The sequence below is a fragment of the Tachypleus tridentatus genome, chromosome 13, assembly GCF_004210375.1.
Source record: "Tachypleus tridentatus isolate NWPU-2018 chromosome 13, ASM421037v1, whole genome shotgun sequence".
NCBI lineage: Eukaryota > Metazoa > Arthropoda > Merostomata > Xiphosura > Limulidae > Tachypleus > Tachypleus tridentatus.
The window spans coordinates 27,291,155-27,310,739 of record NC_134837.1 but is presented as its reverse complement, the minus strand read 5'-3'; the positions used below and the strand labels follow the sequence as shown (position 1 = coordinate 27,310,739).

The following is a 19,585-nucleotide window of genomic DNA, read 5'->3' as shown; positions in this document are numbered from 1 at the left end:
TTAAGAAGAAACGGTCTATGGTAAACCTTAGACCATGGATTATTACAAAAAGTAATATAAACAACCTGGTTACAACCATCAGTTATTGGTTAAGAACTGTTACACAGTACATATAAAACATAAACTCTTGCATAATGTCTGGAAAATGCCCTAACATAGCCTGGGGTTAAAGTGCTCGACTCCTAATCTGAGAGTCTTGGGTTTGAGTCACCTTCAAAGCAAATGCTCGCCCTTTCAGCCTTAAGGATGTCATAATGTTACAGTCACATTCAACTATAACTGTTAAAAGAGTTGACAAATAGTTGGCGGTGGATGTTGTTAACTAGTTTCCCTCTCGCTGGTATATCACTGCTAAATTAGGGAAGACGAGTGCAGACAATCTTAAGTAGCGTGAAATTCAAAAATACAAACAGAAAAAACTCGTTACTGACCACATGAGATGAGATACTGTTACGAAACAAATTTAAGTACCGAAAGTTTTGTTTAAACTTTATCGCAACAAACAATGAACTAGGAACTATTTCACAGCATGTACAAAACTAAAAAGTGTTGGAAAACTAAACTATCCCTTAATAAAACAGCTATGTAGATGTTGGTTACTGTACTTGACAAAAGGAAACAAACAAGGTAGCAATGAAAAGGGACATACCACTTGATAGGCCAGTGATCACAAAGCAGACTAAATTGTCTCCACTTTACACGAATAATAAATTCCATACACTACTGGCTTCCTCACCGGCAAAACAAATAAAACCAGAGTTTCTAATCATAAAAAAGTTTCTTTATTGTAAAATAGCTATAAAACTCGTTTTCTAAAGTTAACTAAAGGAAAGACGTTGTGATGAAAGCTGAACTCCTGTTCAAACACCGAACTTTCAATAGACAAAGTGAGGAAGTTAGTAATGTAGGGAGTTTATTATCCATATAAAGTGGAAACGGTTTAGTCTGCTATACAATTATTAGCCAATTAAGTGATATGTCCATTTCTATGTCATTGTTTTCTATCTTATTTTCTTTCCAATTCAGTAGTCAGCTCTACATATTTTTTTATTTAGCGATAATTTTGTTTTTTTATGTTTGTTTACTTTTTTAGAACATGGAGTAAGGTGGATTATTGTGTGATAGAGTATATTCTAAGCTTTATTACTTCTGCGTATAATAATAATAAAATAGGTGGTCAAAGACCATGAAAACTATTTTGCTTTATCATATAATGATATAATGATAGGTACTGGTAGAACAAGGTAGATGCTAAGCCTGTTGAAGATAGATGATGATGAACGAAAAGAAGAAATCTCGATTTTGGCTGTTTACCCATTTTTGACATTGGGAAGCTCTGCATAGCTGAAAAGCGACATGTACATAGCTATTGAGGATCTGTAAAGAAGTGAATCGAGATGACTTTTCTATTGCTTTAAAACGGGCGCTGGTATCATCCCTACACAGAAAGTGCTAACGAACTCTCCACTATTGTCATAACTAGGAACTATTGTAGAGCATGCATAAAACTAATATTGTCATTACCGGGAACTATTGTAGAGCATGCATAAAACTAATAATGTCATTACCGGGAACTATTGTAGAGCATTCATAAAACTAATATTGTCATTACCAGGAATTATTGTAGAGCATGCATAAAACTAATATTGTCATTACCGGGAACTATTGTAGAGCATGCATAAAACTAATATTGTCATTACCGGGAACTATTGTAGAGCATGCATAAAACTAATATTGTCATTACCGGGAACTATTGTAGAACATGCATAAAACTAATATTGTCAATACCGGAAACTATTGTAAAATATATATAAAACTAATATTGTTATTACCGTGGACTGTTGTAGAGCACGCATAAAACTAATATTGTCATTACCGGGAACTGTTGTAGAGCATGCATAAAACTAATATTGTCATTATCGGGAACTGTTGTAGAGCATGCATAAAACTAATATTGTCATTACCGGGAACTGTTGTAGAGCATGCATAAAACTAATATTGTCATTATCGGGAACTGTTGTAGAGCATGCATAAAACTAATATTGTCATTACCGGGAACTATTGTAGAGCATGCATAAAACTAATATTGTCAATACCGGAAACTATTGTAAAATATATATAAAACTAATATTGTTATTACCGTGGACTGTTGTAGAGCACGCATAAAACTAATATTGTCATTACCGGGAACTGTTGTAGAGCATGCATAAAACTAATATTGTCATTACCGGGAACTGTTGTAGAACATGCATAAAACTAATATTGTCATTACCGGGAACTGTTGTAGAGCATGCATAAAACTAATATTGTCAATACCGGAAACTATTGTAAAATATGTATAAAACAAATATTGTTATTACCGTGGACTGTTGTAGAGCACGCATAAATCTAATATTGTCATTACTGGGAACTGTTGTAGAACATGTGTAAAATTAATATTGTTATTACCGTGGACTGTTGTAGAGCACGCATAAAACTAATATTGTCATTACTGGGAACTGTTGTAGAACATGTGTAAAATTAATATTGTTATTACCGTGGACTGTTGTAGAGCATGCATAAAACTAATATTGTCATTACCGGGAACTATTGTAGAGCGTGCATAAAACTAATATTGTCATTACCGGGAACTATTGTAGAATATGTATAAAACTAATATTGTTGTTACCATGAACTATTAGAGAGCATGATAAAACATTGTTACAAAATATTTTAAATGATATATATTGACCAAATATTGTAGCCAACACTGGAAACCGTTAACAAATCTATACAAACCATACAGTTTATTGTAATTTAGATAATAAACCACAATACATAGTTATAACAATTCAATAGATGAAACACAAACAGTGTAAATAAACTGCTTCGCAACATGCTTCTGATAAACTGTTTTATAGAGCGCATTGTAATAAATAACGCTCTTATAATATACAAAATCAGCAAGGTCATGTGAAGGTCAAATACCTCCAAAGCTTATTATTATATAATATATCAAATCGCTCTCTTTGTCTGGTTTGATAAATTGATCAAACAGTTTTAGCTAACCCTACGGACATGGTCGAATATTGACAGTGGAATGTGGTGTGTGCGCAGTGTCACTTTATTTTGGTTGAAAAATGAAGGATCAATAGCAGCGACAATGGAGTCATCAATCAAACTCTGTTTGCTGCAGTTTACATACGTACACTGTTGACTAGTAACACGCATGACTGGTGGCTCTTTTAACGTAGTCACTTGAACATAGAAACGCCGTACGAACAGTTAACTAAGACACAACGCGATTGGTTACTGCTTTCTCTCTCTCTCTTTCTATTATATATTTTTATATTTTGTTGTCTTTAACACGTTCGCTTTATAGTTGCTACAGATCAAAAGTAGGGACTCCAGCTTAGGAACATCAACAAAGAAGCGATGAAGTGTGACTTTGGTAACGTTATCCGCCTGGTAAAAATTTTCATTCGTTGTAACCTACAGCCGAAGTGTATTTAATGTTTAAGTCTACTTAATAATGTAGTTTGTTTTTACACCACTTCAAAGGAACGTCAAGTGGAACAATTATTACCTTAACTGTGGTGCACCATATACATGTATTCATTCTTGTTTATTATAGTGATTGTTAAGCGCTTTACGATTATTAGTTATTGTTTATTGTCTCACTTCTGTGTGCTATACATACCTTTATTATTGTTTATTATTTTAATTTCTGTGCACTATACATACCTTTATTATTGTTTATTATTTTAATTTCTGTACACTCTATGTACCTTAACTATTGTTTATTATTTAATTGTTGTGCATTGTATGTATCTTAATTATTGTTTATTAATTTAATTGTTGTATACCAGAAGTATGTTAATTCTTCTTTATTATTTTAATTATTGTAGAGTATACGTATATTAATTATTGTTTATTGTTTTAATTACTATGTACTATATATATCTTAAATATTGTTCATTTTTTAATTGTTGTATACCATAAGCATATTAATTCTTGTTCATTACACAATATAACAAAATTTTTATTTTTTTTTTGTTCCTGGGAAGAATGTCTTATTTCCTAAATGCTCATGCCTAAAGTAAATGAAAAAGACCTATTTTTCTCTTCAAACTTTGCTTTTGTGACCTGGGTAATGAAATTTTCAAATTTACCCATTTTCCAGAACATTCTAGGAAGATTCAGTGCTGAGTAACTGATAGAGAATTTTCTCGAACTTACAAGAATTTTTAAGAACTTTCTAGAATGTTGTAGAAATTACGAGAATTTTCAAAAACCTTTTAGAATTTTCTAGAACTTTACATAGTAACATATATACAGGGGCTCAACAGTCACCACTTCAGTTTAGTTCTAGCTGCCTAAGTGAACACATAGACCTATCGAAGGAGGCTTTACCACGTTTCCCTGTTATCCTTGCCTTTGGGACAGCAGGGACACCGCAGCATTCTCCAGACGCATTCTGCTACGTAATTGGCCAATTTATCAAGAGAAAAGCGAAAAAGTACTCTGTGAAAGCATCTGCTAAAATGTTTGAAGCCTACAAGGCATGTTTCGGCATGCCTATCGGGGATCAAGACAAACCATGGGCACCTCATTTTACCTGTGAGCACTGCAAAAAAAGTATAGAAGGTAAGACGGACAATTTTTGCTTCCTTGAATAGTAAGATATATAAAATTTGGTGCACCTCAAAGAGAAATACAATAGCGTCAAGATCTTGCTGGAAGTCTTGAAGTATGATGAGTATGAATGGGAGTTATCGGAGACTTCAAAATGGTAGCATTCCTGATGGGTCTCCAAGGGAGCTTTACCAAATGTCCCTGTTATCTTTGCCTTTGGGATAGTAGGGACATCGCAGCGCACTACAACAGGAAGCATTGGCCACAACGGACCGAGTTCTCTGTGGGGAGGCACAATGTCAAATGTGAGCCACTAGTGGACCTTCAGAAGATGTTGTTCACACCAATGCACAAAAAATTGGATCTTATGAAACAATTTGTCACAGCTCTTGATAAGGAGTCTGCAGCCTTCAAGTACCTTCGAGACCTCTTCTCTGAGCTGTGTGAGGCAAAGGTCATAGTTGGTGTCTTCGCTGGATCACAAATAAAGAAGATCCTGGAGTGTACAGAATTTTCCAAGAAGCTCAGTAGGAAGGAAAAAACAGCTTGGGGAAGCTTTGTCGCAGTGATTCGGGGCTTCTTGGGCAATCACAAGTCCGAAAATTATGTGGAACTTTGTTGAGGCTCTGGTAAAGAACTGTGGCAAAATGGGTTGCAGGATGTTTCTGAAAGTCCATATCCTTGACGCTCATATTGATAAATTCAAGGAGAACATGGGAACGTACTCAGAGGAGCAAGGCGAGCGCTTCCACCAAGATATTCTGGACTTTGAACGCCGCTACCAAGGAGTGTATAACAAAAACATCATGAGATACTATTTTTGGGGCTGATACGTGAAAGTGATTTACATTACAGTCGCAAATCTCGAAAAACTACTCATTTCTAAACATTTTTGTATAATTTTAGAATAAATACATGTAAATCTTGATTCATATAATGTTTCATTTAGACCTTATGTAAATGAAAATGTGCAAATTTGCTCGTTTTTCTATAGAAAATAGATTAATTTTTAAATATCATTATCCAGGTCACAAAAGCAAAGTTTGAAGGAAAAAATGGTCATTTTCTGTACTTTTACAACATAAGCAATTAAGAAATAACACATACCATCCAGAAACAAAACTTGTGTTACATAATGTTATTTTAATTGTTGTATACCGAAGTATAATAACTGTTGTTTATTATTTCAACTATTGCACAGCGTACGTTTTTTAATTATTGTTTGGTGTTTTAAATGATGCACACTACACATTCATTCATTCTCATGTAATATCTTAATTCTTGTACACTATATGTATATCCATTCTTGTTTATTATCTAATATTGTCAGCTTATTAAAATGAATAGCTGTTCATTAGCATAATTTTAGCAAACAAGCGGAACTGGTAATAATAATCTATATGAGATTCTAAAATTTCTTGAAGCCGTGAAACAAAGCTTCGAATCTTTATCTAGTTAATAAAAGACCTTGTTAAAATTCTGAACAAGTGAGTGATTAATTGAAAGGATCTTATATGGTTGTAAATACCTTACAGCTGACTGAAGATTTTACATCAGATTTCGTCACTGATGTTGCACAGTTATTGTGTTTCTCGTCATGCGGATTAACGAGATTTGAACAAATTAAAAAATTCCATAGTGACTAATGTTTTGACTCAGTAAGTATCTAATGACTACTCTCTTGTAGTTTTATTCTAGATTTTTTTCTTTTGTTTGGAAAGCGGTTCAAATACCGAAACCTGAGGGAATACGTAGCAATTTGTTTGTTGATGTGTTAACCTGAACGCTTAAATGTCATGCTCATTTACCCCGTACAAGTTACGCTTTAAGATTATTTTAGTCTCTGCAATTTACATCGAAAAGAAAAAAAAACGGTAATTCGAAGTTCTCGAAAGTTTCTTATTTTGATAATAAATGAATTTTGAAAAGAATTCAATAAAGAAAAATATTTGTTTCTCCTTTCCTGTATTAGAAGCGTAGTTTTTATTGTTGCATATTTTTATCTTACAGTATTTGGAGTGTAGTTTTTATTGTTGCATATTTTTATCTTTCCTATTTAGGAGCGTAGTTTTCATTGTTTCATATTTTTATCTTTCCTGTATTAAGAGCGTAGTTTTTATTGTTGCATATTTTTATCTTTCCTGTATTAAACGATGTAGTATTTATTATTGCGCATTTTTATCTTTCCTGTACAAGGCTGTGGACTCGGTAGATAACCCGATGTGACTTTGCTATAAGAAAACACATGCACTCTTGTATTAGGCGACGTAGTTTTATTGTTGCATACGTATTTCAGGTATTAGGATACGTCGTTTTTATTCAGCAATCTTACGTTCTTAGCTGTAAAATAATATTACATTATATACATTCGTATATAATTCGTGAGAAAAAAGTTTCATCTTGGTTTTTTTCCTTTTTTAAAGATAAAACTAAAGGTAATATTAGTGGTTTAAATGTGTCCTAATTACTAGAATATAATACCCCTATACAACAAACATACATTTTAAATATTTTAAGTTTCGTTGTAATAATTTAACTGTACAGGAATACCTTTACATCAATGTTTGTAATATAAGTACGACTTTATATATTTTTTCAAGCTGTATACCACTAGTAAAGAAAAACTCGAGGACAATAAAGAAGGTCACCGGCTATAAGATATTTCAATGACTAGCTAACTTTTGTACCGGCCTGTTGTTTTATGAAACGTGCTCGCCACGTGAAGAGATTAGTTTTGTCTACTCAAAATAATGTCATACTCTAAAAAAGATAAGAAATTGCCTGTATCAGTGAAATAACTCATCTCTACTACTAGGATAAAATTAATGAAGGGAATCAATATTTGACGGAGTATAACAAAATATTTTATTTGAAAATCCACTTCGCATTGACTTCAAAGAGGATGTTCCGTTTATGCTAGTAGTTCATCAGTTTGAACATCATGAAATTTCAACTGAATAAATGTTTCAACATAAGAATAATTTGTTTTTCTCGTCTTGATATTTGTGAGATGAAAGGAAGTCCCCTTAAAAAAAAAAACATTTTGTCCGTCGGTTCTGTGTGCTACCCATCTATTTATGTAATTACATAATAAGTGGCAGAATGTCTGCCAATTTTACAGGAAGATGTGCGAAATTTTCACCGGATTTTCAGTCCACTTCTTATTAATTATTTGAGCCGCAATAACAGTCAAAATTATGTAGTCATTTGTTTCTTTTGGTTAAGCCTAAAGCTACATAATGATCGATTTGTGCTTTGCACACCGGTGGTATGATACGTATTCCTAATTATACATGATCAAAGTTTCAACATGTTTTAAATCCAAGCAATCGTATTTAATGGTACAATTAGATACGTGTAATTCATACCTAGACGACATGGTATTTAGTGGTACGATTAGATACGTGTAATACATACCTATACTGCTTGGTACTTATTTACGTACTTAAATTTGAAACTTCTTATATATATATATACATATTTCAAAATAAACAGCCAAAGATAAGTGCCTGATGTGTCTTTGTACAAATTATGTTGTACAGATACGTGACACACGAACCCTTGAAAGATGGATACCAAATTTTGATTACTTCACTTTCGTTCTACATGCTCGAGCGTTCTAAGCAACGGCCCAACTACAATTTCAACGATTGCATTCGCGCTGTTTATCCAATGACGTGCACTAAACACGCAAGTCCAGTACTCAGGCATTTGGAACTGCTATTAAGATAATTAAGAAGGAATTCGATTCAAGGAGGAACTCAAATGTCGATTTTATTGTGTAGTTCGTTAGTTCTACGTCTGGGTCTAGTAGACCATTAACGAATCGTCATATATCAGAAAACGTAAGTGGAAATACATTACACTGTTCATAACGTTATCTTACTCAAACTTTAAACTGACAATATATATAATGTTGGTTGAAAGGTACATGTTGGAGCTTTAGTGAAAGTAGGGTTAAAAGCTGACATTTCAAACTGACTAGGTATAGTTATTATATATTTGCATCAAATTGATGGGAAAAGTATGGTGGTTATATATATAACTTTAACAACAGGGCACTCAGTACAGATATTTCAAGCTGGTTAACTGAAAGGGACAGAAATTCTGTTTAGCTACTGTTGAAGTGGCGACAAAACTATATCTTTGTTTAATTGGGTGTCAGGGCTAGAAAAGAAACAACACAAGTCGGTAGATAAGTTATAGAGCGTTGGAATTTCGCACAAATTTATAGCATGGTTATCCGCGCTAGCCGTTCTTACCTTAACGGTGAAGACGGATATAGTTGTCAGCACCCACCACCAAATCATGGACTACTCTTTTGCCAACAAATAACGAGATTGTTCATCACTCATAACGCCCGCAAAGCTGAAACAGCTAGCGTGTTCGGCAAAGAGGATTCAAAGCCACTAACCTCAAAGTGGCAGTCACCAGTGGTGATGGAAAGGATTGTGATACTGTTTTTTACCAAAGGAGCAGGAAATTGATTGTTATTATGTTGAGACTTAAACTATAGTACTATTATATTATATTACTATTATTAAACTATATTAATCACAAATTTTGCACGAAAAAAGAAGAAATAAAAAGTGAAATCGTTTTTACAGAAAGGAGAGTTTTCATTCTTTCTGGAACAAAAGAAACTGCTGTTATGAAGTTAAGTATAATAAACGTCGGTGAGGATTGGAAGAAGTGAGAAAGCAGGCGGGTTTTGGTTAATCTCTCAGAAATTAAGGGGTTACATGAACTTAATTCATAACAAAATTATGTAAGGTAGCGGTCACGTTTCAGTATAGAGACTGCAAAACCCCTTGATCGGTGTGGGTTTGAGAAAGGAACATAAAATATAAAAGTTCAAGGGAAAAAGAAGACCAGGGAACGAATACACATAGAGTGAGGCGAAAAAATAAAGTAACGTTGCCTTATTTTGAAATCAATGTGCCGTTGATTACAGTAATAAACAATTTGTTATGTTATGAGTCAGTTGTTGATAGGAATAAGTAAAACACAAATAAAATTAATAGACATAAGAAGGGAAAGCGAAGTGTGAGCATATCTCAATCTTAACAGTTGCTTGAATTAAACAGTCATTGAGTTAAACTATACAGTTGCACATGTGAAAAGCTAATAAAATTATGATATATATCTAAACTCGAATACGAACAATGGGGGCTATAAAGAAGTGTAGCAATGATAAAAGGTTAAGTCTTTATTCAGATAGCAAAAAAGCAATCACTAACACACTTTTGTGATTGAATCAAACATGAAGAAAATGCACACAATTCGGCTAAAAAACGATTCTGATGGAAATATTTTCTATTTCTTTTCCAAGGAAAGATTATTGCTTTTCATGTGAATGTTTCTTGGGTTATTGGATTATTTTGTTTGTCTTTAAATTTGAAATTAAATATAGCTTTAGGTTCGTTCAGCATCAGATAACTAACCTACACGTATAAACGGCGCAGGCTTAGTCTTTCCCGTATTTTTACTGACGTGAAAAATATCAGAATTAAACAAAAAAATATGTGTATATTAAACATTCGTACATCCTGCACAATAAGTTAAGCTTCTGTTTTAACTTAAATATTAACCGATTGCTACAAAGTCAAACATTAAACGTACAATAAACTTTTCCGGTTTATTGAGAAAGACAGATAATAAAACTTCAAATAAATAGCTGAGAGTAAAGTGTGTAATTAAATGAAAACGTTTGCTGTAGACTATACGCAAAGCAAACGTATCGATAGTTTATTTTCTAAGTGAATCTTCAGCTAAGTACACTCCGATTGTTAGACGGAGAGACTAAAAGAAACACCATTCTAGTCTCTAAGTGAAAAGTATGCCTAGCCAATACAACGTTCGTGTACGCATACATACTAACACGAGTTAGTTAGATTGTCGGTTAGTGCCAACGGAACCAAATGAGTGGAAGTCCTAATTTCTTGATCAGTAAGCGAATTGGCGTTCTCCAGTGATCAGGGGAAAATTGTATGCTGGATCCAGAGTTGGGTTATTAAGATGGAGAGACATTGTTTTCACAGACGACTTAACATTTTCTATTGTCATGTTTTTGTATGTATACATGCTTTTTCACCGTCGCATGTTGTAACTGTCATAGTAACGGCTGCTCTCGACAACTCCCATATTTGTACTTCAGGCTTAAAGTGTGCTCCGCGACTTCTAATGTTCGGTGATTCACCAACAAAATGGCAACTGTTTTAAAATATTTTCGCCAAGCTCGTGCCATTCAAGGGTAAAAAAAACAAAAAACATCCATAACACATACTCGACCTCTGACATTTTAACGCGCCGGAGTGATGTTTGATTTCGATGCACCATAAAAGTTAATAGTTGTTTTTAGGGCCTGAGAAGTGAAGGGGACAGTAGACAAGATAGAACAATTTTAAAAGGCAGATAAACTTCTAGATTAAACTGATCGGCGCCTATAGAGTATAAAAGTTACTTAATTCCAATTTTTAAAAAAAATGTTGAAATACGATTTTGTTTCTAAAAATGTTATTTTGTTAAAAGAGAATTCATGTTTTAAACTTAACATTGTATATCTTTAATAGCTCCAATATTCGAATTTCGAACGCTAAAAGTTTTATAATATCCGTATTTTACTTTTTTGGCGACAAGAGAAAAAAAACATTACAAATATAAGACATTTAAAATTACAAAGGAGGACTAAATAGCTAATAGCTGGAAACGCTGTAACAGCTGCCTAAAACATTTCAGTCAGATCAGAAACTGACACCTTCAAACACACGTGCTAAAAACCAGATAATAATCAAACAAAGCAACAAAAACTGTTTATGTATTTTACAGCAGACTAAGGCTCTGAACAACATTTAAGCACGCATTATGTAACTTTATAAACATACGAATAAAACACCAAAAAGAACTGCATAGTGCTATCCATTTAAATTAAGCCATGAAGAGGCCTTATTTTTTAAGTAACAGTAAGTCTTTCAGATGTAGTCCAGCGACTAAGGTTTTGTACAGTTTTTTTTTTATATTTCGACTGTTCTAGAAGTGCAGGACCTGTAGTTGTTTAAATGTTGTACAGAGTCTTGTCTGACAGTAAAACTTTAAGCAGTTGCTAACCTTTCCCTATTTTAAAATAAACTTTTACCACGTGGGTTTTAAGTGCAGTTCAGTCCGTGATTTGAGTACAAAGAGTTAAACAGGTGTCACGTGTTACAATTGTTTATATAAAGTAAACACGTGTGTTTAAGTGCTGTTCAGCGCGTGAGCTGAGTGTAAAGGGTTAAAAAGTTGTCACGTGTTATTAATCTTTATAATGTGTCAACATGTGTATATGTGTGTGTTTATTGTGGCTTGACAAGCAATAAGAAGAAAATCCGTCAATAAATACATTTAAACATATACATATTGGAACTTGATAAACGATAAAAACGTAGTAGGTACTTGAAATGTTACAGTCTGAGCTATCCATGAGCTACTTAAAACGTTACAGCCACGTCTAGCCCTGAACTGTTTAAAACTGTACAGTAACATCTAATCCTAAGCTGGTAAAAACTGTACAATCACATGTAGACCTAAGCTGTTTAAAACTATAGAGTCACATCTAGTCCTGAGCTATTTAAAATTGTACAGTCACATATAGCTCTGAACTATTTAAAACAGTAGAGTCACATTTAACCCTAAGCTGTTTAAAACTGTACAATCACATGTAGTCCTAAGCTGTTTAAAACTATAAAGCCACATCTAGTCCTGAGCTATTTAAAATTATACAGTCACATCTAGCCTTGAACTGTTTAAAACTATACAGTCACGGTAAAAATATACACAACAGTTGACTGAAATGTTACAGTCAAAGCATAACCCTGATCTTGATTTCAATACATACGCAGTGAATTGACCAACATTAAGAAATACTAATATATAGTGTTCATACTTCGGTCAAACCAACAGTGTTTAATTAAATGTTTTGAGAAATAATAAGGGTTTCAAACTGTGAAGTAGAAACCGGTACTGGGTTATAATTCAAACAGACACTGTGAAATGTGACAAACCGTAAAAAAATATTTCGCACAAAACAACTTTTAACAACATTTAAACAAAAGTTTGACTCGACAGTAATTATAACACTTATTTAAAGATTTAGATTTACATTTAGAACAGCATTTAAACACAAGTGGTTTAAGTTGATAAGAAATGGTAACGATTGTTCACAACTTTACATTCAACATGGTATTCAAACACAAATGGTCAAACCAGCATCTAAACACATATGAATTTATTCAATAATCAATGGAAAAACATAAGAACTTCATAGGATGAAAGCATTAGCTAATCTTATGTAATTTAGCATGTTAAAATATAAAGTAATAATTGCTTACAACATTGCAGTCGAAACAATACGCATGAATTAATGTTTAAATCATACAAGAAATAATTGTTTAACACTGGGCAGTTACAACTAGCATTGATCTCTTTTAAACCTACACAGCCACAGTTATCCATGGCTTGTTTAAAACTCTCCAATCACAGCTAGTCTTGGCCTGTTTAAAACTGCACAGTCACAATAAACCCTGAGCTGTTTACAATGGTACAGTTTCAGACAGTCTGCATCTTTAAAAATGCATAGTCACAGCTAGCTCTGAGTCGTTTAACACTGTACGGTCACAGCTAGTTCTAGGTCGTCTAAAAGCGTACAGTCACATATAGTCCTGAGTTGTTTTTATTTAACTGTACAGTAACCACTAGTCTTGAGATGTTTAAAACTGTGCAGCCACAACTATTCCTGAGCTGCTTTTGATAACACAAAGAGTAACTTGATAAAAATAAGTATAAAAAGTAATAGTTGCATAGAACAACTACGACAGAATTCGAACAGCAGCTGTTAACGGCCTCAGCCACACAAGTTTTGCTTCATCATGCATACACTTATGTGTTTCTAATGTACTTGTGTCTCAGTTTCAACCTATTTCACAGGTATTGTTCGGAAATTCAGTCTTAGACATAATAACATACACATGCAAACAATATCTGTATCATATATATATATACACGTGTGTAACATTTATATTAATTTTAACATCAGAATTAAAATTAACGTTATGCATTCCAGTGGCTCAGCGGGAAGTTATCCTGGAATATGACACGAAAAATGTGTATTTCGATACCAGTTGTGAGCATATCTTAATCACCTTTGTGTAGCTCTGCGTTTAAGAATAAAGAAATAAAGAATAAAGACGTTACACAACGCTTACTGTCTCACAAAAACAAAGAATATATTCTATGTACTGATTTTAAACAAATATAACATATTTTTGCTATGATATTCCAATTACTCGGTTGGGACACATAAATGCTGTAAAAGATATTCATCTATTTCAAAAAAGAGTTAATGATAGGAAGTTAATTTCATTTAAAGTTAAAACTTAAGCAAGAACTTCCCAGCATTACTAAGACGAAAAACACTGAAAGTGTTGTATTACGGCGCAGCAAAGAATCCACAGACATGTTTATGACAATTCGATCATTCTTGCGGTTACTCAGAAACTACCATTTGTTCAGTGAAGGGTTGGATAAAACTTACCTCCACAGGAAGTGAAAATGTATCCAAGCAGCGTACCGCCAAGTACCCATAACACAGGATTATTCTTTGCTGAATTCATCGTCATGGAAATTGAGAACCTTTTAAAAATATTCGTTATCCTTTATATTAAAGACAACCCTCCAGTTTTGGAAAAAAATATATCACCTTTAAGAAGATTGATCAGACAATCTAACTTGGAAAGAAATTATTTTTCTCTGCTAGAACGCTTGTACCTCTAATTTCAAGTGCATAACGTGTGACACAGGTTTCCACTGTACATCACCAGTCCACGCTACTCGTCTCAGACCAAGGTTGGTGAGACGTCAGGATATATCTGGAGGCAGAACTATCATCGGGACAACTAAGTGAACAGCAAGACAGCATGCGCATGTGAGGAGATCACCTAGGTGTATTCAATCTGTAACCAGCGACATCTAGTGGAAAAATTGATCTTGGAACATTTGACACGTGATCAGCTGGCGATTTGCCAATGTGGAGAATTGTGTCGATTGTTCTCGTGGAGAATTAGAAAAATGATTTTTTCCGCAAATTTTCACTTTCTAAAGTGATAAAGACCTTGTATGATTTTTCACTTCTATTGAAACTCAAAACAAAGAACTACTGAAGAACAGGTTATAACTGGAAATTTGTTTATCCAAACTAAGGCAGGAACTGAAAGCAATTTAATTATTTAAATTGCCATATAACTGTGTGTTTTCTTATAGCAAAGCCACATTGGGCTATCTGCTGAGCCCCCCCGAGGGGAATCGAACCCCTGATTTTAGTGTTGCAAATCCCTAGATTTACAGCTGCACTTGTGTGTGTATGTGTGTGCAAAAAAAAAAAACAGAAACAGATTTATCAGGTTATGGAAACAGGATTTTGGAAGTAATGACAAACTAACGATGTATTCTGATATCAACTTTAACATTTATTTTTCAATCAGAGAAGCTTGAGCATTGGAAGGTGGTGTGAAACTCGTGCCAGTTGCTATCCCGACACAGTCAATAAAGTAGGTTTAGTTCCTGGTGAGTTTCAGTATTGTTTTCGTTTTAATACGTTTGCATCAATCGATGTTTCGTAATTGAACATCCAACGAACTTTAGTGGTATAATTTTTCACATATCGCATTAAGTTTATGACCAACGTTCTTTATTTATACGTATTTACATAATAATAGTAATGACCACGTGTGATATAACGTTCCCAGCCTAATGCCGGAAATGCATAACACAATTGGTCTTTTTGACTATTGTTGGTTAACAATACGCTAATATTTTATATTTATACATACCAGCAAATTACCAGCACTACTAAAATATATTGTTTTTTTTTCAAATTGCTACTAGAGCTAATTAGAAAAAGTGCTTCAGTTAAAGACTGATTTCTCAGCTAAAAATATATATATATATATATATTTAAAGTTTCGTTCTTGTTGAGCATAACTACAGAATTAGGACCAAAATTCTAGATTTATTGTTTGTTTATTTTGAATTTCACGCAAAGCTACACAAGGGTTACCTGCGCTAGCCGTCCCTAATTTAGCAGTGTAAGACTAGAGGAAAGTCAGCTAGTCATCAGCACCCACCGACAACTCTTGGGCAACTCCTTTACCAAAGAATAGTGGGATTAACCGTACTTTTAACGTCCCTACAGCTGAAAGGGCGAACATGTTTGGTGTGACGGGGATATTAACTTGAACTACCATTTGTTATGTTTTAACTCATTAATCGAATTTTACTCTAAACTATTTTTAGATTCACTTTAATACTTTCAAAAGATATGAAACTATTCTTAGATCGTCGTTCAACCAGTGAACAACCCGGCATGGCCAAGTGGTTAAGGTACTTGAGTCGTAATCCGAGGGTCGTGGGTTCGAATCCCTGTCACACCAAACATGCTCGCCCTTTTAGCCGTGGGAGCGTTGTAACGTGATAGTCAACTCCACTATTCTTTCGTAAAAGAGTAGCCCAAGAGTTGGCGGTGGGTGGTGATGATAGGCTGCCTTCCCTCCAATCTTACACTGCTAAATTAATGACGGCTAGCGCAGATAGTCCTCGTGAAGCTTTGGGCCATATTCAAAACAAACCAAACCAATTAAACAACGGTGTAGGCTAAAAAAAATTACCTGTAATAAGACAATGGTTAGCTAAAGTCCATGTTTAGTAACCTAAGCATAATATGCAAAGTATGTCGATATACACAAAAAAATAAATTATTATTTTGACATAAATGAAATTAATTTAATACACTTGATCAAGCAATTAAATATAACTGAAATGTGTAATAACATAGTTGTAATGAGGCAAAAGCCAATGTTATGATATAATGTTAATCGCACTTTGAATCCGTTTTAATGGAAACAGACTTATGATATTTGCATATTGGTCTCACACTACTTTGTTTCAGCTGTCACTTTCATTTTAATAATAAAATCCTAAATATTTCAGATAGTTCATAATCTCTGACTCTTTCCTAGAGCCAGATATTCGGGTGTTACTTAAATAAGTTAAAGCAATTTCTGTTAAGTATTGGTAAGTAAATTCGAAACCGGTTTTGAATTAATTGTTCAATTGCTTCGACATCTGGTCAAGACAGGTCATTATACGTAATATAGAAAAGTGGACGACACCTCTTTTGATTTCGGTTCGCTGAACGTATTTATAGGGAACCTGCTTTGAGACCAAGTTCTATACACACAGTCGCAACTGGACGCTTTGCAGTTGTAGATAGTGTTAGAAAAAGACTTGCCAAAGCTAATTTGTGTACCAAACCCCTACTGGGATACATTTCGATAACAGAAATATATAAAATAGCTTGTCTAAAATGGTCATAAGAAGTCTTTTAGCGAATTAACCAGATGTAGAGACGAATCATTTTTCAAAATGTGGTCATGAACCATACAATAGACACATAATAATTTAAAGAAAATCTGTCCCTTGTTCCAACCCCATATTCACATAAAATAATAACATATATGGTGACAATGGAACAATGTTGTTATTCATAAAAAATAATAACACACATGGAAGTAGCGGAACAATCTACAACAATTTCACAGACGGAAGAATTAGAAACGTGTCCTGCTATGTGAAACTTAGAATTTCTTTATTATACAGAGTCTGATATCTACGCTTATGTCTCCTGGTAGTACAGCGGTAAATCTACGGATTTACAACGCTAAAATCAGGGATTCGATTCCCCTCGGTGGGCTCAGTAGATAACTCGATGCGGCTTTGCTATAAAAAAAAATACACACACACACATCTATAGTTAAAACTAGCACTTTAACCTAGTGAAACGTTATAACCATAAATATTATGCTTTATACTTCTGAAAATAAGCAAGTTTTAAATTTCGTGGCCCACCATGAAGTAGTCAGATGTTGAAATGGCATGCAAACATGGGCAACATTACATACAAAAGATGACATTGAACTAACAAAGCCACCTACAAACTCAAAGAACTTTTTTTTGTTGAGCATGTTTGGGTTAATAAACAATGAGCCACGATGAATGTTTTAATCTTCCACCAGACTCCCGCATGTTACAGAATGACGTCAGTAATGTCAAACACCTTCAAAAATTAATTACACATTAAAGACATTCATGGAACGGTTATTTAAGAAGAGTAGTAAAGTGTACCTCAACATTTTATCAACGTTCCGATTTAAAACATTTTATATTAGTGTCAAGCTATCTATGTCGACCGTACTCCATATCGAGGCGAAATTTAACGAAATATAAACGTGTAAAAATACTTCTGTCAAATGTTAGGCCGGTCATGGCCAGGTGGTTAGGGTGTTAGCTTACAATTTGAGGATCACGGGTTCGAATCTCAGTCACACCAAACATGCTTTCCTTTTCAGCCGTGGGAGCGTTATAATGTTATGGACAATCCCACTACTCGTTAGCAAAACAGTAGCCCAAGAATTGGGGGTGGCTGGTGATGATTAGCTATCTTCCTTCATTTCTTACACTGCTAAATTAGGGACGGCTAGCGCAGATAGTCCTCGTGTAGCTTTGCGCGAAATTTAAAAAAAATAAACAAGCAAATAAACAATCTGTCAAATGTTAGCTTAGAAGTGTAGACTGTAAGAAAAATTGTATTCATTTAAGGTCACATCAGGGGTCACCAGATGTCGTATTTAGAGTAATACTATTCACAGTACTTTATACAGCATGGTTTGTTGCTTCTTCGTAGTTAGAATGGAGAGACTTTGTAGTCCCCACCGTCAAGTTATATGAAACATGATCACTATCTCTCTCATAAAGCACGGATGGTTTTGCTGCTACAAGGGTATTGACTCACTGAGCCAACAGCACCGTTACGTTTTTAATATGCAGTTCAAAACAATCTTAGGCCAAAATATGAAAATAAATTCAATATCTGCCACACAGTAACAGAAATAAAATACCAAAACGCATTTCTTATTTTCCTGTTGTGTTTCTTATTTATAATGCTAACATCAGGGGTTCGATTCCCCTCGGTGGGCTCAGCAGATAGCCCGACGTGGCTTTGCTATAAGAAAACACACACACACTTATTTTCCGTGTCTGCATCATACGATCTACAAACGTTTTCGACATTTTAGTGGTTTGCTAACAAAAGATAGGCCACAAATCATATCTACTGTGACGTTTACATAATTTATATTAAACTCTATTTTCACATTCTGCCAGGTGGTTAGAGCACTTGACTCGCTATTTGAGAGTCGCAGTTTAGAGCACTTTACTCGCTATTTGAGAGTCGCAGTTTCGAATTTCTGTCCCAACAAACATGCTTGCCGTTTCAGCCGTAGATGCATTTCAATGTGAAAGTCAGTTCACTATTTCTTGGGTAAAAAGTAGCTCAAATGTTGGCGGTGGGTGGTGATGATAGCTGCCACTTCTCTAGCCTTACATATATATATTGTGACTTCACTCACAAGACTACACATTAATTTGCATGCAAAGCACGTGTTTCTATACGTTAACTGAATGGCAGGGTTTTTTTTAGAGAAAGCCGAAACCACCACCTCCGAACAAACGGACAATAACAGCTGTCATTAGCTAATCTAGGACTTAAGAGAATCCAGAGAGAAAAGAAAAACACACAGTGACATCGAATGAACAGTTGAGATGGTAGTGTATGTAATACGTCTGTGAAAGTAAGTAACCAAAGCATTGTAAATATATACCGTGTTTCTCCAAAAATAAGACGGGGCTTATATTAATTTTCACTCCAAAATATGACACTAGGGCTTATTTTCGGGGGATGTCTTATTTTGAAAAACAAAAAAAGTGAAGTTACAAAGTAAAACTATTAAACTAACCATTTAAAATAAGCTATTATTAAACTATTAAACTAACTGATTAATACTTAAACAAACTGATTAACTAACTATTAAACTAATTAATAAAT

General features: G+C 34.1%; 1 protein-coding gene across 4 annotated transcripts in view; it reads right to left on the bottom strand.

The window, feature by feature from the left end:
- Positions 1–14,574, bottom strand: part of LOC143237691 (zwei Ig domain protein zig-8-like) — a 217,705-nt gene extending 203,131 nt beyond the window's left edge. Inside the window, exons 1-2 of one of the 4 annotated variants that reach the window (XM_076477210.1) lie at positions 14,416–14,562; positions 14,183–14,280 (exon numbers count right to left, since the gene is read on the bottom strand). In XM_076477210.1, the coding sequence (XP_076333325.1) occupies positions 14,183–14,267 (85 nt within the window). In that variant the 5' untranslated portion in view covers positions 14,268–14,280; positions 14,416–14,562. Of the gene's footprint in view, positions 1–14,182 lie in introns of all 4 variants that reach the window. The other 3 variants (XM_076477212.1, XM_076477214.1, XM_076477213.1) reach the window with 3 other exon arrangements.
- Positions 14,575–19,585: the final 5,011 nt, after the last annotated feature.